The 23,305-nt window shown below is 43.2% G+C and overlaps 1 protein-coding gene across 2 annotated transcripts; it reads right to left on the bottom strand.

Moving 5' to 3' along the window:
- Positions 1-5,522: 5,522 nt before the first annotated feature.
- Positions 5,523-21,847, bottom strand: LOC105933336 (actin related protein 2). 2 transcript variants are annotated; one of them, XM_021321623.2, is made up of 10 exons: positions 21,703-21,847; positions 18,491-18,601; positions 18,157-18,171; positions 16,807-17,022; positions 15,705-15,777; positions 14,064-14,200; positions 13,826-13,975; positions 10,455-10,600; positions 10,029-10,161; positions 5,523-6,217 (listed from the first exon to the last, which is right to left on the bottom strand). In XM_021321623.2, the coding sequence occupies exons 1-10, from the start codon at positions 21,748-21,750 to the stop codon at positions 6,047-6,049; spliced, it is 1,200 nt and encodes a 399-aa protein (XP_021177298.1). In that variant the 5' UTR covers positions 21,751-21,847; the 3' UTR covers positions 5,523-6,046. The 2 variants fall into 2 exon arrangements, with proteins under 2 accessions (XP_021177298.1, XP_012728273.1); XM_012872819.3 differs by lacking the exon at positions 18,157-18,171 and having other exon boundaries at positions 6,047-6,217; positions 21,703-21,846.
- Positions 21,848-23,305: the final 1,458 nt, after the last annotated feature.

Below are 23,305 nucleotides of genomic sequence, written 5' to 3' on the forward strand. Positions count from 1 at the left end.
TTAATAACTTTAATTGTGACCTGCCTGAGGTTTTCTTTCTTCAAATGGGCTTTTATTAGTTTTCTTATCCATACAACCTCTGTAGGATGGTGGAGTGCTGTGAAGACATCATTCTGAATAAGATTCGAAAAAAAAAAAAAAAAAAGGAGTAAAAGTTTGGTCTGAATTAAAAAAAAAAACTTAGGCACAGCAAATAAAAACTTGGTACAAACGTTCTTCTCAAGATGCCTTTCTCCCCAGCTGCCTCCCTCCTCAGCAGGAACATGTGATAGCCATCGAAGCCATTGAACTGTTTCACTCAGGATGTCTCTGGAAAAGCATGTGGGCGATAATGATGGAGCGAGAGAGAGAAAGCAAGGAGAAGAGAAAGAGAGGGTCCCTCAGGGCTTTTGGGGGCCTGCTAAGCAGCTCAACGGCTGCAAACAGCATCACAGTCCACATGTGCAAACATTTAAGATATCTGCCTGTGTAATGGGGTCAACATGGCCCCTCTCCGGGTGCACCGAGCACCGGCGTTCACTTCCCACCGCAGTTTACAGAAATGAGGCGACTGTGGACTTGACTCCGAAGATAGGGAAGGATTTAGATTTTTACCTCTGGAATTTGGTTCAGTATGGCTCCAAGAAAGCTGAACATTTGCAACATTCTGGCCTTTTGTTGCTCTATCAGGTTTAGTCAAAATCTCTGAAAGCAAATGCAACTCTGCAACTAAAGAGCAAATGTACTTGGCTGCAAGTTGTCCTTGAAAGCATGAAAAAAAAAACACGGCAACAACACAAACGCGGATGTTTGGCGGGTGAAGACATACTTTGGCATCAATGGTTTTTACAAGTCTAAAGTTACTGAAACATTCTTTTCAGCGATGCCAGTGTATAACACGAGTCAAAGCCGGATTTACAGACATGCAATGAAATACATGTACATAAGAAAGATCCTTTATTGTCCCACAGTGGGGAAATTCAGGATGTACCAACAGCAAAGAGCTAATTTACATTAGAATAAAAAAAATACTAGTCTTAAATAGATTAAAGAGATGCACAACTGAGGAGGGTGATTTCAAGAAATGTTCAAAACATTTCTGTATTTATGCATGTGAAACAGACCATACGAATGAAGAAAACTGTGCAGGCATAGCAGGGATGTGAAGAATGTTTTGAGTTTGTTGGGAGCAGTGGTGGTTCTAAAGTCTAAAAGCTGCATGGAGGAAAGATCAGTGATCCCGCTCCTTTCTGCACAGAGGATGCAGCAGTCTGTCACTGAAGCAGCTCTGCAGCAGCTCCATGCACGGGTCTTAGACATTCTCCAACAGTGATGTGATGGATGCCAGAGTCCTTCTGTCTCCCACCACCTGCACTGGGTGGAGGAGGCATCCCAGGACAGAGCTGGCCCTCCTGATGATCACATCTAACCGCTTCCTCTCAGCTGCAGATGAGCTGCTGCTCCGACAACCTCCACCAAGATGATTGATGCCGCCACAGAGTCACAGAACGTCTTCAGAAATCCCCCCTGAGCTCCAGAGGACCTCTGCCTCCTCATTGGGTAGAGTCTGCTCTGACCCTTCCTGTAAAGAGCACCGTGTTGTGACTCCAGTCCAGCTTAGTGTTCAGGTGAACACCCAGGTACTTAGAGTCCACTATCTCAATGTCAGTGCCCCAGGAGTGGATGTGCACCGGTGGAAAGCCACTAACCAGCCCCCAACACTTCCCCGTGTTGACCAGGTGGTTCTGCCTGCACCTGTCCACAAAGTCCTGCGTCCACTGTCTGCGCTCAGCTGTCCTCACCTGTGAGGAGACAGACTATGGCAGCGTTTTCTGAGACTATCTGAAGATGGCAGCTTGGGTAATTGATGGAGAGGTCTACAGGGTGGAGGAACAGGAAAGGGTCCGGCACAGTTCTCTGTGGGGTCCCCCGTACAGCTGACTGGCCTATCAGAGACACAGCCCTGAGTCCTCACATACCGTCGGTCAGTGAGGTAGTCCGGTATCCACCATCCTGACCGCTCCAGCTTGAAATGACAAATATTAAGTTTTTTGTCATGGAGGTGTTTGAGTTTGTGGAAAGAAAAAAGGTGTGTTTTTTTCCTCCCTCTCTCACTTTTTGGGGAACCTCTATATTGACATGCAGTCCTTTTATGATATTAGTACAAACTAAGAATGGGTTGGTTACCAGTACCAAGGTAAAACAAGGTTTTACAAGGCTTGGTTTCAAGACCACTAAAACGTCACGTTGTTGCGTTCCTACAGGTTTAAATTCCTTTTGATGAGATGCCAGAGGACCTGCTGGAGTGATCCCAGTTCTTCCCTGGCAGTATGGTGCGATGGGTAACCCACAGCCCTTATTGGCATGCACTGCAGGTCAGCTGGCATAAAGGAGGACACATTACAGACATGTTTATTTTGACTAGAAGCAACGTTAACGTTTAAGAGCAGCCCAGCCAGAGACCAGACTGATTCTCTAATTAGGGTGATGGCAAAGAGGACTTTTCACACCCCAAAGACTCAGGACTCATCACCAAACATAAATGACTAAATACCAATGGAAACATGTGCTTTATATTTCGGTCTGTGTGTTTAAAGTGCTTTATAAACAAAGTTGGATTGGATAGGATTGTTTGGTTGCTGTAATACCACTAAACATTTGCCACTGATCTTTAAAAAGGGTATAAATCAGTTGACATTTTCTGATATCTGAAATGTCATTATCTTTTTGGACATGTCTGCCTCATCCATCAAAACACACTTGGCAGTTGAATTAAAATGATTGTAAACCTAAATCCACCTGCTGTATAAATAACTTTGGGCTTAACTGTACAAGTCAGTACAGCTTATTACTGGCTGCATTGAATGCAGTGACGCTACTTCCGCTTTAAGAAGAGCCACTAGCAGTACTTCCAGTCCCCGTCTCCCTGCTAGAGAAACAATGGCTCGCTGCCTCCAAGACTTGCTTAAAGTCACCATCAGCGACATACACCAATTTTCCAATATGAAATAAAACAAAGACTAGTAAGCACCCTGAAAGTAAAGCTAATGTAACCATTGGACGGTTTGCCCTACTTCTGTCCCAGAGACAGCTGATGCTAATAACATGCTAGGTTAGCTATTACTAGGAAGTGTGTCGCAAATCTTGCAAAATTAAACTTTTAATAATCACAATAATAACTACTTATAAAAATTGTACAAACGTACCTGGTGTCAAAGCGGATGTCATCATCTGACCCTGCAATGCGCTGCAAACCAAAGCGGCTCCGTAGCTGTAGCTCCTCAACCTGGACTCAAAGCTGCTCAATGGTTCTGTTCAGCCCCTCGGTTTCATTTAGCAACTCGTTGGCAATTTATCCCGTCGTCACAGACACAATCGTCATGATGTGGAGCCACGGTCACATCCATCTCAGAGTCTGGGTTCTCTCCTGGGTCTGCGGGAGGGCCATCCACAGGAGGGCGGCCTTGCCACACACTGAGCCTCCGAGGGGGCAATAAGTAGTTGTCCCACTCAAAAAGAACTGGTATAGCCCCTTTCATCAGGCTCCTTGATCCACCAGGAGTCTCCATTACATCTACCGGTAAGAAATGCCGGCTACATACTCAAGTACCTTTTGTGGGAGTGAAGCTGTCGCGTCGTAGTTTAGTTAGCCACAGCAGACGCACAGCATTAGCAACCGGGAACAAATGGAAACTTTATATTCCGGTTGTAGAGCAACGAATTGGTAGTGTAGCCCTGAAACTCCTAACTTTTGATAAGTTAAATGCCTTCACGGAACCTTAAACACAAATTTTTCTTCACCAACAACGCCAATGCTCACCTGCTAAAAGTTCGCTGTAGGATAACATCAGAAGTGCTCAACATAACACGTATCAACCGGAAGTTGACACAAACCATATTGTGCACAGAGCCTATTTACAGCAAATAATTCAAGGTATTTAAAAAAAAAAAAAAATACTCTTAAATCTAAAACTGTATTTTGCATCATAGTTGCCATACTATCTAGTCTCATATTAAGGAAGTCACCAACACTTACCTAAAAGGATGAAGTATGACTGCAAAACCCAGAAATGTTCCAGTTATAGGATGTTCACACAAACGGCCAAAGTGAACAGTAAGGTTTGAAACAGCAATAAGGTCCACTGTCCACCTGTTGCTGAGCACAGCCAGTCAGCTGGCTGAAATAAAGCCACTGCGTTTCCCTTGCAAGACAGATGGACCGAATGGAAAATATTTGAAGTCCCAAAAAAACTACAACGGAGCAGATAGTCTGACTAATAAAGCTCATTCCCCTGGTCATGTTTTCTTTAAAAGAAGTGATTATGTCAGTAGTTTTATTTTAATCAACCATATTTACTAGCCTCTGCCTACTGCAAGGTTTGGTCAAGATCCTTAGGCCACGCCTGTGTTTGGGCCCCAGACGTGTAGGTACCAGTTCAAGGTTACGAGGGAAGCAGGGCGCAACAAGGGGATAAAACGGAACAAGGCCGGAAGAGTCTGGGGTGAGATCTTTATTTCAGGCACGGAAAGAGTCTCTTCCTCTGATGGCGCCACTGTCTCCGTGCCATTTCCTCTTCCTCCTTCTGGCCGCTGCATACAGACGCAGGCCCCACCCCGTCTGTCTGCGTGTTATCATCAATACCTCCAAAAACTCACGAGGCGTCCCATAATTTAAGAACCTTCACATGAAACTGTATAATGACCCACACAGCCTTCATTATAAATCACTTTTCTTTATTTAAATCAGCGTTAGGCAGTTATGCTATGAACGACACAGGAAAAACAAAAACTGTGACAAAAAGAAAAGACATTAAAACATGAGATCCAGTTAACATTAACTGCACTTGGCACTGGATAGACGATCATGAAAAGAGGGGAAGGAAAAAAAAAAAAATTGTACATTTTTCATACCCGAAATAGAAGTGCCTCCAGTTAACGCGTCAAAGCGCCGGGAGTCGGAGCCTGGAGGACTTAAATATGGTCCCAGCAACACCTCTACTTTTATCAGGATGTTTTTGATACTTTCCAGGCTGCGTAGGTGCTTAACCTGCAACTGCCTCCCAACTTTTAGATCTGAGAGCAAAGCGACAAACGGAGCAAGGGACTGCTCACGTCCGTTCATTCAACTTCAGATGTACATTTACGGAGGCGACAGAGGCGAGGCGGTGTAATGAAGAGTATAAACTCCCTCCCACTTATTAACCGTGTAACACCCTCCCCCCCCACTAGCCCCAAACGTACCGTCACACACTCGCCGTCAAGCTCAGGGGCTTTTACTTTGTTCTTCTGTCCCTTTATGAATTAAACAAATTATATATATATATATATATATATATATATATATATATATATATATATATATATATATATATATATATATATATATGATCAAAAAAGAAAAGCACAAGAATTTGCGTCACCCTGTGCATTCCATTTACAATGGTAGCAATGCACAACACCAGGAGGATAAAATTAATGGAAAAAAAAGCCACAGAAAAGAGCAGAACCTTAAATCCTCACCCAAAAAAAAAAAAAAAAAGTCATTTATATATATAAAAAAAAGAAAGAAAACAAACCAAAAAAAGTGATCAGTTCGCGCTCGCCTATATCAGATGCTGAAAGCGGCCGTGGCTGTTTGTGATGGGCTGTGAATGCGACAGTATGAGTTTGAAAGTTTGCATCGTTTTAACCCTCCTAAAAGGCCTGAAGCTGGTGGGCCGACAGATCTACCTGCAGGGGGACGTCTCCGCCAGCGAAAAACAAAAAAAAAAAACCCGCCTCCGATTCAATTGTGTCGGCCAAGCAGGAAATGACTCTTCCCGGACACGTTTTAGCCAATCCTCAAACAGGAGAGAAGAAAAGAAAAGAGGTAGAAGGAGAGGAGAAGAGCAGGAAGAGGTAAACTCTTGATTCTTTTGGATGTTTGAGGAAAATCAAGAGCAGCTGATAGGTAAAAAAAAAAAAGAGGGATAAATAAGATAAACTCTGCGAGATGGGCGAATGGAAGAAATGTGTGTTTGTGAATCTGTGTTTTCAGGTGTGTGGCTGTTCTGTCCGTCCTGGGGCTTTATCTGACGGTGACTCCGAGTTTTTCCAGCACGCGGACTCCTTTCTCCTGGTACTCCTCTCGGGTCAACCAGAAGTTGTCCTTGTCCTTCATGATGTCGGCCAGCACCGCTCCACCCAGGAACACCATGTGCTTTCGCCTGGGAGGATCCTCAATCCGGATCTTAAATTTCTGCAAGACAGAGGAGCACGGAGGGGTTAGGATAAGCTTCCAGCACGTTCCCCCATGAAGGCCTCCACGGCCCTCTGATCAGTGGGAGGGAGATCTGCATCAGAACGCAACTGGACCGCCCAACGTTTTCTCTGCTGAGCGCTAGCATCCATCTCTGCTCCCGGGATCTGTGCCACGAAATGCACAGTTACCAATATTTAGATCAAGTTAAACAGCTCCTACACGTTTCTGCCATTCCCAGACTCAAATTTCCGGTTCATTTTGGCTCGTTTTTAAAAATGCTAATCTAAAAGTTCCCTGGGAACTTCTACAGTGGATGGAAGATAATTGTACAAAAGCAAACTGTGAGGAAAAATAGATGCGTTGATGAATCGACGGACAGAAGACTGGATGGATGGACAGACGGACGAAGAGACAAGACCCTGACAGACGATGTCGTTCAAATGAAAGGTGAACGGCTTCCACTTGTAAGGGACCACAAAGTGCTTAAAAAAAAAAAAAAAAAAAAAAAAAAAGTTATGGTTGGAGAAACTTCTTTTTCAAATCTTAAAATATGTCTAATCCAGATAACAGAACAGCAGAAATCATGTTTTCCTTTTCCCATGTTGACCCTGAAGCTGGACAACACTTTTCCAGAGCACATAGTGGGGCTTTAATGAGCTGCAATGAGTTCATTTATTTTTTTTTTTAGATCTCTACATTCGAAACATTTCTTTATTTGCACATTTAACTCAAAATTTGTAAACTATCCTGACCCAACCATCTTAAAAAAAAAAAAAAAAGAACAAACAATGCACCAACATATGAGATAAAAACTAGCTCGTGTCAAAATAAAGAAAATCGTCCTGATCATCGAAGCGTCGGCTTCATAAAAGTAGAGTTGTGACGTTAAATGTAAAACAAAGTTTAAGCAGTGAACTCAAAATTTGGATTTTTTTTTTTTTTTTGGCAAGAGGGAAACATAAACTCTGTGTAATATTTATACAAGCTATAACCTTGTAAATTTTATTTGCTGCATGGCACGTCAGTTTCAATATTAAACCCTGCAGCCTTCAGTGCTGAAGACATTTTATTGGAACCGGTTTTTATACAATAAAAATGTGTTGTTAATGTTTTTCTTCCTGCTGGTTGGTTCCGTTCACTTCCACTGAAATATCTGGGAGCCTACCGCTGCATCTGCGACGCCAACAGGAGCCGTCAGCGTGAACTAAAACGGCGTTCCAGCTGAAAGACACCGAGAGGCTTCGTAGAGGCAGGAGATGTTCATTACACGTCCAATCTAAGGCTGACAACCTTTAAGCAGCTTCATGTTGGAGCTTAGAGGTAGGAAATAAGCACTTCTGTGCCGTCCAAATGTTCCCCCTAGATAAAGGTGAAAAATAAAGCGGCAGTTTGTTGATCTGAACAAATGTTTAAGGGGCATATTTACCCTTTTTTGACACAAACAGATCTTTAACCGCATTTGATCTTCAGTTACAACTCAAAGCACCACCTAAAGATGGTTTCAGCCTTTTCCAGACAAACTCACTCTTTTTTCTGCATTCCTTATAATATAGTCAATATTTCAGTCCAATTAACATTACGATCTTTGTTCTCCATAAATCGTTAAATACAAATCTGAGGTTGGCTTCTCTTTGGGCAGTGTGGAAAAGTGCTTTTTCACCCCTTTTTTATAAATAACCCGGACCTATTTAGATCAGCTGTATTTCAAACTTACATTTCAATTAGTCAAATCTGGATTGTGTTCTACTACCCTAAGCACAGCCTTATTTAAAGTGTGTGATCTGGGGGGAAAAAAACAAAACAAAAACAGAAGTGTTGACGCAGACCCGGTTTAAGAAGCCCTGATTTAAGAAGGTCTATTATCGGATTAGTACGTCTTTCTCTTGCATCACTAGTTGCTAGGTTCTGTTCAAATTTACTGTTGCATTTATGAGAGACTAGCATTTTAATATTTTAACGGTATATAGCCACTTTATATTCCTATACCAAAATGGCCAAAATCCAGTTGATGTATATAAAATAAGGCTATGTGCGCCAAGTGTCCTAATTGGGCGCAATGAGCAGACAAACAGATGTGGCGCCATCTACTGGTAGCACGGCTGAAATATCAGAAAGCCATACGGCGGTTAATAAATCAAACTTAAATAATGCCGGATCGAGCCTGACCGCCTCGTGGAAAAGCAGCATGTCGGCGTGATCGACCAGTCGTTATTAATTAAATAAACCCATCTACAGCAACTTTAAGAGCTTTATTTCAGAACATGGCGGAGAAATGAATTTCCCGTTCATAGGCGGAAACAGGGACACATCATCAAGATAAGAACCAACCAATCAATCCATTTGTAATGTTTGAGGTCAAGAAGAGCATTGCTATTACTATTATCACATTATAAATCAGAACGTCAATAAACTCTGTGGTCACATCTGAGCCTGGGCAGATTAAGCGTCTGCTTCAGTGAACACCAACGTTCAACACTACTCCCAGCGCTATTCCAGGCTTTTCCTTCTTGGAATCCTATTTTTTGGGCTTTTTTCTCCACTGGATCTTGGACCTTTCTTCATTGTTTCCACAGTTCACTGGGAGATGCTAATAGCCGTTAGCTGCTTCCTGGTTTATCTCCTGCTTCACATGCAGTGTCGTACTGCAGTTGTCATTATAAATAAACCAAAAGGCTTTATTTGCTGACAAACTGAGCAAAAACAAAGCATAAAATGCCAAAATAACAACCAATACACCAGCAGGACGTGATAATCTTTTTATAAAAACCAGCGAGTTACTGACGTATAAATTTAAAAAATGTCAAATAACATGGCTATGCACCTTTAATGCATTGTTTTGTAATGCAATTTTGTTTTCCTTTTTTCCTTATGTACCTGAGAGACCTTTTTCATTCCTGAGAGGCGCAGCATTAAGATGTGAATTTCTAGCTCAAAATGTTGGACAAGGATGTTACTTTCTGAAAGATAAAAGTGGCTATTTATTTGAATTTCAAAAACATTATTAAAATTGTTATGGTAGTTAAACAATGAATAAACATGTTGCTCACTTTCACCAGGAAACTACAAGGATACATTTTAACACTGGGTAGTATCCAAGTGGTTATTGTTTAATATCTCTATGAGTACAAATAAATAAAAAAAATCTCTAAAAAATGTCTAGGTACCAAACACGTGTTTGTTATGGAAGGTTACTTTTTACCTCATTTCAAGACTAAGGATCAGATTAAACTTCCTGAAATCTGTTTCTCTTTTTTTTTGACAAGGGCTTTTCAAAACTAATTTTATTTCTTGGAAACGTGAATGCTAGATTTCAAATTCAGGACTGTGAAGTGAAACTCCCGAATGAATCACAAAGAGTCTTTTACACTGTGACACCACCTGGTGGTGGTTTACGTTCACAGCATGCTTTAATTCACAGACTGACAAAAGTTTATGAGTTATATATTTATATATATATATATATATATATATATATATATATATATATATATATATATATATATATATATATATATATATATATATATATATATATATATATATATATATATATATATATATATTAATAATATATATATTAATAATTGCAACAATTTTTATTATATTTGCAGATCCAAGGTGTCCTCATATACGAGCGTTTTTTTATTTATTAAGTAGTTTGCGGCTCAGCTTATTCATGCCATTATTTTATGTGCATGATATCAAATCATCGTCATGGTTTCTCAGACTCACTCGTGTTGTGAGCCACATCCAGCCAGTTTTCGATCACACAGCCGGTAATAGGAGGGGTGTGAAGTTAGTTTCTCACCGAAAGTTTGTCCACGTCTCCCTTGAGCACGCGCTCCAGGTACAGCTGTTTCAGTTCCCTCTCCAGTCGGGATGGCAGGCCTGGGTACATGGTGGATCCTCCTGACAACACGATGTGTTTGTAGAACTCGGCCCTGATCAGAGAAACATGGACGACAGAGACTGAGGAGGAGGAAAACGACCCAACATCCACATCTTCACCACCTTTCTCAGCTGTGCATTACTTCAAAGCCCACAAAGGTTCAGGATTCCTCTCACAGACAGAGGAGATCCTAAATTAAACTGGGCAGATGCTGACTAATCACACCGTCTAGCCTCAGGTTTATTTCTCTGTTCCTCCAACTCAAAAGATGAAGAAATGAACGTGACTGTAAATACGGCCATGCTTGTCTTTAAAGCTGTGGTTTACTGGGCCGGTGGCTCTCACCTGGTGTCTATGTCAGCGGCCTGGATGGTGTTGAAGAGGAGCTCGGCCACGCCGACGCCCTCCACGTTGATGAGGTGGGGCTGGAACAGAGCCTCGGGGGCCTCGAAGCGCTCTCCTCCCACCTTGATCACACGGCCATCTGGCAGCTGCAAACGTGTGGGAGGGAGATGAAAAGAGAAGGGATGAGGAGGGGGGGGAGTGGTTGGACACCGGCGAGGCGGCAGAGCGCCTCAGGGTGTGACTCCAGGTGGGGAAAAAAAATTAAATACAACACAAAAAAGGCTTCTGAACGAGCTGATAACTTCTCATAGTCCCTCAGAAATAACGTTTGCCCTGCTACGGGAAATAAAACCCTCCCCGGGACGATGAAGAGCAGCCAGAGCCGCTGCGGGCTGTGAGCCACGCTGAGTGAACACGTTGGAGTGTCAAAAGGCTTCATTGAGCGGCGGGAGGAAGCGGGAGCCCAGCCGCTGCCGCAGAGTGGCTGCACAGGAAATGATGTCACGCGCAGTTCAGCGGCCCTTCGGCCACGCTCACATTGCCCTCCTTGTCTGGGGCGCGCCGTGCACGCCGACCCGCCTACACCAACCATAACACACACACACACACACACACACACACACGGTCACAGTGAGCGCCGAGACACAACACGGGCTCGGAAAGGCGTGCAGGAACACAGACGTTTGGATTCTGCGGTTCCCTTCCGAAGGGGAAAAAAGAACCTCGGAAAGAAAAGCAAGTCTGATGGCGGAGAGAGCCGCCCGCCCAGATGTTCTGGACCCAGAGAAAACAGCTGTACCCCGTCATTAGGCGGCCATCTGGTGGACCCTCCAGCTCGGTGCCGATATTTAATAAGCTACCTACTGCTTTTCAGAACTTCATAATGGATCCTTTGAGAGGGCTGATTATTATACGCCGTGCGGTAACATGAAACCCAGGCTCGGATGCGGGGGGGAGCAGATTTTAGATTAAAAAAAGGGAAAGCCGATGTTGGCGCTGGCAGGAATACCTCAGGCGCCGAGTACGTCCTGGACGATGCAGACGGTCCAGTTTGTCATTTTTCTTTTTAAAGTAACTGCATATCCGTATCCTGGAAGTGAAATTCTCTTCATCCTCTTACTTCTTGTCCACTCAGGTCAAGTTCGATCAGAGATAGCTGGAATATAACCACGGGCTCTGTGGGCAGGTGGACGGCGGCCGTTTGTTATAAAAATCCTTTCCACACATGGAGGGACATTTGTTGTCTTTGGTACAATTTACTGTTTAAGAGCAAGAAAATGTAGATTCTTTTGGTCATTTTATTTGATATCAGATAATTTGATATACGACACGTCCAGCTGAAGGCAGCAGGGAGCCTGTTTTACAAAGCAGGCCTCAGGATTTGAAGCGATATTAAGCAGCTAGAGACTGATGATGGTGGGACCACACGGCCATCAATAGGCTAGAAACTAATGGTTCATCTGGTGACTTCTCAGCGCAGTATGAAAATAAAGTCAGGGGTAGGTGGGCTTTAGGCTTGGGTACCAAGGTTAGGGCTAAATTTAGGCATTAGCACATTAAAGTAAAAATGGACTAACTGGAAAATGCCTGAAAAAGGCGCCGCCGTCTCAATGCTTGTTTTATTAAGGCAACTTCCGTTCAGGTCAAGGTGTTGAGTTTCTTAAAGCTGGCTCACTTCTCCTCTGGGTCTAACTACGGTAACTTCAGGTGTTTAGAGATCAATGCCATGAGAGCACTCTCTCTCTCTCATAACCAATCATAAATAGAAAACAGCTCAACATAAACTACCGTTATTAACACATTTCTAATGTCCAGAGGACTGGACGTAACACCTGGTAGGTTGTTTATCCCACATGGCAAAGGCCACACGCTTTCCCCCAGAATATGGGGGAATCCTGGCGGTAGTAGTGGTGATGGGTTGTGGGAGGTGTGCGTGGAGCTGTGGGGTGGGTGAGCGTTGTGTGATGCAGCTCAAAAGAGAGGGAAAGCCCATTAACCGGGTACCGTAGTGTGCGCCAGGCTAATAACAGCTAGCGCATTAGCTTATTTAGACCGGGAACTTTACTGACTGCTTTATGACGCTCTCAAACATTTAAGATAAACAATGTGTAGCCTGACGTTCACACTGCAGGCCTTGATGCTCAATTCTGACTTTTTGCTTAAATCTGATTTTTTTTCAAGGTGGCCGTTCATATTATTATTAAATGCAACCATCTTACTTCTGTCTGAACGGTAAAAGACCACAAAGTGAGCTGCATGCACAGATAAGAGGGAGACGTCACAGAGCAGCGCAATGTTTACACAAGTTATGGTGACTAATTGTTTCTAGAAGTCTTCAAGAAAGTTTTATTTAAACAAAAAAAACTCAAAAAAACAAACAAAAAAAAATGCAGAAACTGGCCAGCGTCTGTGATTATTATTAGAAAGCTGTTGAGCAATGGGAGCCGACAATATTAAGACCACATCATTGTGAGAAGAAGTGAGGTAAGAGGAAAGCAGCACAGCAGCTAACAGCGTTTTCTGCTGCTGCTGCTGCTGTGAGGACGTGTAGTGAGAGACAGGAGAGGGACGTCAAAGACCGAGAAAATGGGACCTTTCACTCTGTGGGCACCTGGAAAAATATCCCAGACGTATCTGAATTAGTACCGCATATGGAAGTGGCACAGATCGGATTGCTTTGTTGTTGAAAAGATCGGGCCGTTCACACTGCCGTGAAAAAGACGGATATGGGTCGCATTTCCCTGCAGCGTGAATGTAGCCGTAGATCCAAGCTCCATCTTTAATGCACACAGCTGATCCAGATCTTGGTCATTCTGATCAGAACGCTCAGGGAGAGCAGCGGGGACATTGTGCTTAATCCCATAATACCGCACAACCACGAGTTTCTAAGATTGTGCATTTTAGCTGCCTCTAATTGAATATATTTGAAAACATTTAAATTGGAATTGTGGGAAGACTGTGTATCCAGCGGGACTTGAAAGCTATTTACTAAAGGGAGTTTGCAGCTGCTAGAACACGAGGAAGGTAACCCTTACAGGTTCATTAAAAGCAAAGAAATGACTTTCAGCTTTAAAGTCCGTTTCTGAGAAGCGTTTCTCACCACAGCACTTCCCTTTCTCCTTTTAAAGTAGTGAACCACCTCTATGATACCAAAAAAAAAAAACCCTCTGCTGAAGCTGAGGTTAGCGCTTTACAGCCGGTTCTGACTCCCATTACAAGCCACTGGTTCATCAGCGAGGTCCGTGAACACACCTTCAACTCCTTTTCAGGGATTTATCAGGTGACTGCACCCACAAAAAACACACAGCTCCTTTATTTCTGATCTGATTAACAGGAAGTTCCACAGCAGGCATAAAGAAGTGCAGCGGTACCGTGTACGACTCCACCAACACGGTGGTCTCCAGCGCCAGCTTCTGCTCCTGCTCGATGTTGTAGCCCACGTAGCACAGCTTCTCCTTCATCATGCGAACCGTCTCAAAGTCTGCAGAGTGGTTGAAGGCGTAGCCCCTCAACAGCAGCAGCTGGAGCCACAATCAGCAAAGTCTGGTTAGTTGAACAAATCGGCTCGCTTTTCAATTCTCCAGAACTTCTGTCCGTCCTTCCTCTCACCTTAATGAGGTAGCGGGTGATGTCCCTGCCTGCGATGTCCAGACGTCGGGTCAGGTGGGGCAGGCTGAAGCCCTCGTACACCGGACAGATGTGCGTCACGCCATCGCCCGAATCCACCACCACACCGGTCAGGAGGCCTGAAACGTACCAACAGGGCAGTTTGCTGTGGAGTCCGTCAGGCTGGGGGGGGGGGGGGCTTAACCAACAGGTTCAGTGAGGTGAGTGCATACTGATGAAGGGCAGGGAGAGACCAAGACAACCTAACAGATCGATGCCAGACAGCAACATTTTTATTACTGAGATAGTCACATGGTCGGTGTTCTGATGAATGGGTGAAAGTCTCACACGTGGATTGTGCAGAAGTATGAGGCACTGCTTGCTAAAAGCTAGCAGTGCCTCATACTTACTTATTTTTTAATGCAGTTCCCACTAATTTCCCTCTGTAAACATCAATCAGCAATATGTACTTTGATAAAGTGTTGAGTTTGGTCAAATTCAGATAAATGTTAGAGTCATACATTTGATTAATAAACTAGCATTATCTTAAAACTCGCCCACTTTCTGTTGGACAACATGTCTTTTAAACTTTGTTCGTTTTTGAAAGTAAAAAAAAAAAAAAAAAAAAATCAGAATTTGTTGAAATCTGAAAAGGCAAAGTACAGAAAATCTCTATAAACCAAAGAGAAAAGGTGCAACTTCACGTCTGATGGTGCTGCTATTTCTTCACGGTAAAACAGGCGGGTGAAATAAGTTCCTGCTCCTGCCTACACAGCTCAGTCTATAATTTGTGTTCTTGCGGCTGAGCTCCACTTCTGCTTGTTCACATTAGTGCTACGAATGTGAACACAAGCCCAAATAACCCCCATAGTGTGACTCTTCTCTCAACTACAGCTTGGCCAGTCAAGGAACGAGTGTGGGAAAATACGTCATCCCCTCCTGGGTGAAACTCCGCCCATCAGGGCGTGGGAGGCGTCATCAAACCCTAAAAACCATTTATGACGGCTGTTACCGGGACGATGAGAGGTGATGCTTTTACTACGACCGGCCACGTCGCTTCAGCCTGATTTAAGAGAAGTCTAAAACGGGTATAAAGGCAGATCAGTAACAGGCTTTTCTTATTTATTACCGTTAAATGACCCTTATTGTGTAAAATTAGAACTTCATCCATCAGAATACTGAGATACGAGAGGAACATAAAGATTTATTTTCCTTATATTTGTGCCCTGAGAGATTATTTATATAAAGAGCGGCAGCAAGATTTTTTTTAAAGAGACAAATCAATTAAATAGGTGACATTTCAAACGGTCATCTTTTAACACCAATAAGCACAGCTAGCATTACTAAAACAAAAGCCTCCTTGGATATTCCCGATAAAATGTAAATTCTTATGTGAACTAAGCTTTCCTAAAGACTGGCTTTTAGAAATACAGCATGGTCCACAACAGGCCGGCTTGTTCAGCCTTCCTGTTCTGTGCGGAAAGCGCTGTTCTCTCTCCAGCGGTTTCCCCTTTAAAAGAAAAGCCTCTTACATCTCTTCTCCTGACCCCAACCTGATTAAAGCATTTCTTTTAATTCAGTAGAGATTATTAGAGAGAGGAATAAGGAGGGATAATAATTCATGTTATGTATGGGATCTCTTACCCTGGGCGTACAGCGTCAGGACAGCCTGAATGGCGATATAGACTCCTGCAAACTGGTAGGTCTCAAACATCACCTGTGAAAGGCATGAGAAATGGACCTGGGTTAGATAGGCAAAGAAAGCCAGCAACGCATCCAAACGTTATCGTTTAAACATGATCTATGAGTATTTACGTTAGTCTCACTTCTGCATATCCATTAATACGTACTTCCTCCGTGAAAAGCTGCTATTAGATAAGCTAAGAAAACAAACCGCGTGCCACAGACACAGCGGCTCAAACCAGCTCCCCATCTGCCTGGCAAACGTGAGCTAATGGAAAACAAAGAGGCGCGTCGTTGTGACGAGTAGGGCTGAACAATTAATCGCATTTTCAATATAATCGCGATTTAAAAAAAACGCAATTTCCAAATCGCAGAGTGTGCAATTTTTGGCTATGTAACAATTAGTGAATTAGACACGTCCATTAGGTGTTGGTAAAATGTTTAAAGTGGGTTTGCCTCCACATGGAAGGGAGACAGTTGCAGCAGTGATATAATCTTATTGTATTACTTGTTTTAGAGTTTATATAATCATACATAGCATTAAGTACAGGTCAATCAGTTTAATACATAGACTTGCTTGTTGGTTGCACTTTATGTTCAACAAGGATTGTCCAAATCAATTAAAAGCTGTTCTCTTGAATAATATTCTGATTAATAGAAACATTAAAAGTTCTTGTTTTAAATAGTCCTTGTTTACAAACATTTTTATTTAAAGGCCATTTTTGTTGCTTGTGGTTAACGTAGAGAAAAGTCAAAATTGCAATTTTGGTTGAAATATATTGTAGGCAGAACGCAATGATTTCTGCTCTGAGTTTAGATGCTGTGGGTCTTTTAGCACCTAATCTGCACAGCGAGGAAGCAAATTGATTTGTTGTTTGTGTATGTTTAAAAAGACACGATAAACTGAAAAAAAAAAAAAAAAAAAAAAAAAAAAAAAAAAAAAAAAAAAAAAAAAAAAAAAAAAAAAAAAAAAAAAAATCATCGCATTAAATCACAATATTAAGAAAAAAAAATCGTAATTAGATTATTTTCCAAAATCGTTCAGCCCTAGTGAAGAGCGTACCTCGATGATCTTCTCCCGGTTCTTGGTGGGGTTCATGGGGGGCTCGGTCAGCAGGATCTTGCAGTTGCGGGAGTCGATGTTGAGCTTCTCCGGGCCGAAGGTGTAGTCCCACAGGTGCTTCATGTCGTCCCAGTTCCTGACGATGCCGTTCTCCATGGGGTAGTTGACCTCCAGCATGGAGCGCAGCTCGCTGGCCTCGTCGCCTACCATCAGGTCCTGGGGGGCGGGGTCAACACGGACAAACGCTGTCAAACCAGGCCAAAGTCTCACCGGGCTCCTTCTGGGACCCTCTGCTGTCGCTCGCACACGGTGGAAACCAATACACTAACTTATTCTCGCCTTCCGGTCTTCCTTGTTGGCTAAATCTTGAGCCATCTGCCTAGTGCCCACAGATGCATTCCTGTAGCCTTTCAGCGCAGGACTCTGTTACCCAGCATGCACTACAAAGCATTGTTTTCCATGCATTTACACCTGGAACCACTTCCCCTCAATAACAGCACCCCCCCTCCCTCCTCAATCCCCCATCCAACCATCCACATGCAAGGCCCTGTAGCAGTGTAAACAGCTGCTGGGTTAGAACTCGCTGTTAGCCACACAGTCAAGCATCTCACGTTGCGCTCGCAGACATCAAAAGCCGGCTGAAAGCAGCCATTTTATGGGTTCATCCTGTGTGCTTTGGCATTAACAAAGTACCAGGCACAGGCATCGCCTCAATGTGGTCTTAAAAGAAAAACAGATGTCCTCCCGGCGGTCTGCCGCGCATCCTCCAGCGCGGACGCCTCCTCTGCTCCTAAGCGGGCGTCCATTTAAAGCGCCGCGACGCCTGCAGTTCCTGCACGTTTGGGAGCGGGGAACAAAGAGCTCCGGCGGAGCTGACGTTTTGGATCGCTCTCCCGCTTGAAGCTGTGGTAGGACGGCGGTGGGCGTTTGGCTGTCAGGGGCCACGAGGAGATCAGAGAGTCTGAGAATGGAAGCGGTCCAAAATCTCTTTTAGCACTCCATCGATAACAGCTGGCCTATGATTCATCGCAGGCATCGCTGCCAACGCTCTCAGCCGGCGGGGGGGGGGGGGGGGGGGGGAGTACGTTAACAAAGTGATGGATGTCTTCCTTATTCCCTGCCACTCACTGGGCCAGCCACACACACTCACACACACAAAGACAAAAAAAAATAAAAAATAAAATAAAATAAAAAAAAAATCAGCCAGCAAATTAGGTCAGTAAGTTAAAAAGACAGAACCAAAAAAAAAAAAAAACAAAAAAAAAGATTGAAGTTCCTCATTTTCAGCATAACATTTCCAAACTCTCCATACCAGGCAAGAGCAGGAGGCCCACACCAACCTGAACTTACCATCTTCTGGGAATTCTACTTCACCGAAACATGGAGAAAAGGCAAGGCAGGTAGAAAAAAAAAACAAAACAAAAGATGAATAAAAGGAAAGCAAACAGCAGTAAAAGTAGAGGCAGCTGCCAAAAAAGCCACCCTCTGCAGTCTCTAAACTGATGAGACCTGCAATACAGAACCTGTAAAACCTGATAACCAGATCAGGTTCAGATGTCAACCACGTGGGCTTTAGACACAAACTTTGCTCTTTTACCAAGAAGCTTAAGGGAGATTTATTAAATGATAATAAAAACAAAAAGATTTGGGTCAGATGGACATTTTCAGGAGCCGCTGGGCTGACCTTGATCTCGATGTTTCCCACTTTGGCTGTGGAGCGGATGATGGGCCTCCCAACAAGCGCAGGGAAGATGTGCTCTGGGAAGTTGGAGCCTGCATAGCCGCACTTGACAAACTGCGAGAACCATGAAGAGAGCAGAGGAAAGAGGAAGTGATTAGCAAACGCATGAAAGCACTTAAAAAAGGTAAACAACCCACAGCTTAACTTTGACAAAAAAAAGAAAAAAAAAAAGAAAAAAGGTTTGGTTTCATGCTCGGCTCGCACGCTGAAAGTTAACTGGCTGATAGCCGGCTCCTACGACTCTCACCAGAAAGATGAAAATTTGGCGGTTTGGACATTTTCTTCGTTGTAAAAACCACGAACACCTGAGGAAACGGCAGGAGCTGCTAAACCAGGGGCAGCGCAGCCGATCGCAGCTAGCCTGACTTTATCACCTAGCTAATATTAGCCCGTTATACTCGTGTTGCTCGAGCGCAATGAGCACTTAAAACAACTCTATTTAGCGGGTATTTATCCCATTTTGCATATACGAGTCAAACCATCAGTTTAACATCAATAGCTTTACGACTCGTGTCAATGTTAGAATAATTCAACAGCATTAAAGGGGGGGAAAAGGGCAATTTCATCACGTTATACATTTTTTCCTTTAAATCTTTACGGATATACAAGAACTGCATTATGTGTATATAAATAAAATCTGAACCCTCATCGCCGTGTAAATCATCACACTGGCAAAGATCTGCTTGGACACAATATTTTCAGTTCCGTGCAATCACAACCTCTAAGCTAAAACTGTATAAAAGATGGACTTTCACTATTTTTTTATATGACTTTGCCTGATTTGGATCGTAGTGACCAAAGATGCTAAATATCAGGGAGCTCAGTGGGTCATTGCTGTTACCCATCATCGCAGCGCCTAACATTTTTCACATTTACTCGCTACGGTGCAATAGGGTATTTCTATTTAAGCTCGTCATATTGTGCCGTGGGATTCAGAAACGCGTCTAGTGACCACGTATCCATGTATGCACAGCCAACGATTCAAAAGATCCACTTGACTTTTGAACTAAATGCACCTTTGCTGCATCAGTAGTACAAATAATTATAACAACCTCTTAATGAAGAAATGTTTAAACTAAGGTCTAAGGACAAAGAAAAAAAAAAAAAAGAACCATTCAGACTTTTATTGTTGATCTTTTAGAACCAGAGCCCAACATTTGAGTATTCGACACCAGAGGACAGAAATTAGTTCAGCCCTCCCCTCACCGACCCACCGACCGATCGCAGGGAAAAACCAGCTTTTTAAAAATAAGGCCGTCCCTCACACTGATTTCCAGCCCGTTGCCCAGAACTTAAAAATAATGTCACATCGCGCACCGAGCAGTGATCTGAAACAGAGTGTGTCAGACCTCTGAATACGTGCCTGTGACATAAGCTGCTGTGGTTTTGTCTCTTCTCACTTCCTCTTGACTTCTCTATTCAACTCTGACACATACATGGCCGTTTCTTTTCTTTCTTTTTTTGTCTTCCCCCCCTCTTTTCACTGGCTTCACACAGCGCTACAGAAAAGTTCACATCCGAGAAAGAAAGAAAGAAAGAAAAAAAAAAAAGCCTGGTTAGTCAGTACCGCGCTGAGCCAACATCCTCCCCGGCTGCTGACGGTGTTTAGATAAGGAAGTCCCTGCGCTCCAGATGAGGCAGCGGCACCTGTGTGTGTGCAGCGCGCAGATTCCTGAGACTAAACCGATGCTCAGCAAAGCGCCGCACTTAAAACGTCAAGAGGTCAGAGAGGCACAGGAATCGTCTCCTGCGTCGGCCTGGTTGCTGTGACACAATTAAATACGCTTTTTATTCAACCGTCTTGTGTCGTTGTCCTTGATTATTTATTTTCTCTTTTAATAATACAAGAAAATCAGTTTTGTTGGTTAGTGTGTTTAAAACAAAAGCAGCAATGGGTCTTAATTTTGATGCGTTTGATTAAGAAAAGAAAAAAAACCCTGATTATTTTAAATGAAAAATTGGCCATTCTTATCTCTGGCCTTTTGATCGGTAGACGTTTATAACTGCATGGTTGTAGCGCTTTACATCCTCTTTTTGAGCAACTAAAGATAGCAGCTAGGGTGCAACTAAAACATGTGTTTATTGATTATTTAGGATTGACTATCTTCTTTTTTCTTTTTTAAAAAGAAAAACAGCCAAAAGGTGAGCGTGCTTTGTTGATGCTACTGTGATTGTGTTTAAGATGGGTTCTGTGTGGACGTGAATAAGACAAATGCTGCAGGAACAAAATTGAACTGATCGAGGTTTCAGCGCCCTACTTCCATTTAAAACCACCATGGTAGATTTTATTTTTATAAATATGAAAAAAATAGCTAACTATTTTTGCTTTATAAACCTGCCTTATCTAAAAAAATAATCTGCATCTTTACTGGCTAATAAAAAGCCGACATTGCTGTCAGACTTATTTTTTGGTATTTTTCCACTGTAGTGAAGGCTTTGACGGCAGCATTTCCTCCATCCTCCTGCGCCCTGATGAAACGCTTGTCAACAGCTGTGGATGTGATCGTAGAAAAAAATAAATAAATAAAACACGCGTTTTTTCTTCACCCTTGCTAGCCGCCGCCAGGTAACATTTTTTTAAGGGCGAAGTCGCTGCAAAAGACCAAAGAGGAGGTTCCTCTATTCACCTGCCACGGCCTAGATAGCCTTCCTCCCTACGAGCTGCAGAAAGCAACACGGACATTAAAACACGAAGCCTTCGCCTTTTAGGAGCAACATGAGTGGGTAGCACAGACGCAACCCCGCCATTACCGAGCGTTTATCGAGCAAACCTTCTTTAAAAGCCCTGCCGCTGCCAACAGGGAACCAGCTGTTCTGCCCTGACAGGCTACCTAGCTAGCAGCTTTAGCTCGGTTACCGCTGGCTGCGGAGACCAGCCCTCGGTGGTGGCGACTTTAAAACACGCCAGAGCTCCAGCCGCGCCGATGAATCCGGCTCCGGGCTCGCCCACTGCAAACACCCGGCGAGGTGTTTTCGAGGGGAGCTCGGATGAATGAAAAATGAGCCGCAAACGGAGCTACACGCCCAGTTCGGGCTAGCTAGCTGCAGACGCTGACAGCCCCACTTCCTGTTTCAGCCAAAACTGCCCGACATTTCGGCTCCGTTCAAAGCGACGCGCGGCTCGGCGGCACGGAGAGCCCGAGACGCGAACCTACCCCGGTTCCATTGTCACAGACCACCACTTTCCTTCCCTGGCTGTCCATTGTGTAAAAGCCCAGATGCCGCTGAACCCTCCGCAACTTTCTTCGGCAAGCCGGAAGGAAGACACAGCAGCCCGGCCAAGAAGAGGAAGGGAAGGGTGCTCATCCGGTGTGTGACGGAGCCGCTGAAATCACTAGTCACTCCCTCCGAGGTGGTTCACTCTACCGCTGTAAACGCTACTTTATTTATTTATTCATTTACACAAGGGTAGTTTTCATAATCGTATTAAATTACCGCGCAAAGGCCTTTAGTTTAGGCTTCGCAGTTTTAGTTTAATATCTCACCGAATAATCTGTATCGTTTGAGCCCAAGAAAAAAAAGACTTGTCGTTGCCACAACCTTTATGCTTGAAGTTTGTGTTCACAAACAAGGAATTTTGTCTTTTGTTGAGACGTTTTGAATTTTAAATATATAAAAATGAAAAATAATAGCTACGAAATTGTTCCCCCTTTTTTAATAAACACGTATGCATCGGCCTACATTGTTTTAAACTAAAGAGGAAGACGAGGTCAGGCTGTGTTACCGTACCTGGCCCAGCACGTGACAGGAAATAAAAGCAAAATGGTTTATTGAAACTGAGCAAAGTCCTCTAAAAATAAATACATAAATAAAATAAGATGGATGCTGATTGGATTATTTTCCGCAGCAAATGTACCTCCTTAATAAATCTGAATTTTATTCATCTGAAAGCACTGAAGATCTATGTGATCCAGAGAAATATCAAAACACCGCAAGATCCGCTTCAGTTGCTTCCCTCTGTCATTTTTAAACCTGCATGTGTTTGTTTCCGAGGTCTGTCATGCACTAAAAAGTTGGATTTCAAAAAATAAAAATGTATTTAAAAAAAATACTTATTTTTTTTATCTAAGTATTTGAAAAGTTGGTGTTTGAACAACCGAAGGGATTTTTTAAAATCAAACATCCTAAAACCTCTTCAGTCCCAATGCAGCACAGCACTGCTACTGTTGTCCTAAAAGTTGTAAACGTGTTTGAGGCACCGAAGAACTTTTGTGTTGCTCTGTTTATTGATGTAACGGCATTTCACACTGTACATCTGTATCTTTTTAGACATGTTTATCAAAAATGGCCTCTCCAAACAAGCTGTCACTTGGCAGACAGGACACAATGTCTTCACATTTCTTACGGTGTACCTCAAGGCTCAGTCTTAGGTCCAATCCAGTTCTCAATCTACATTATTGATCTTTGTACAAACTTATCAAATGTCTCCTACCCAGGGGCGGTTCTAGACAGGGGCCAACAGGTGCCCATGCCCCTGTAGAAATGATCCTGGCCCCTGTTATGGCCCCTGTACTGAAGACATGATAATAAATACACTTCTCATAATTATTTCCAATAGTAAAGAAACCATAACTGACTGGTCCCTTTGACCAATATTATTTTTTACCTTTGCAGTTTTACACTAAAAAGAATTTAAAACTTAAGATGTTCCATGTTTAGCTTTAGCCGTATTGAGCTGGGGGCAAAGTTTTCAACTGCTAGATCAGGGGTCCGAAACCTGCAGTTCCAGAGCCACAAGTGGTTTACTTAATATTATTA

Source organism: Fundulus heteroclitus, chromosome 22 (assembly GCF_011125445.2).
Source record: "Fundulus heteroclitus isolate FHET01 chromosome 22, MU-UCD_Fhet_4.1, whole genome shotgun sequence".
NCBI lineage: Eukaryota > Metazoa > Chordata > Actinopteri > Cyprinodontiformes > Fundulidae > Fundulus > Fundulus heteroclitus.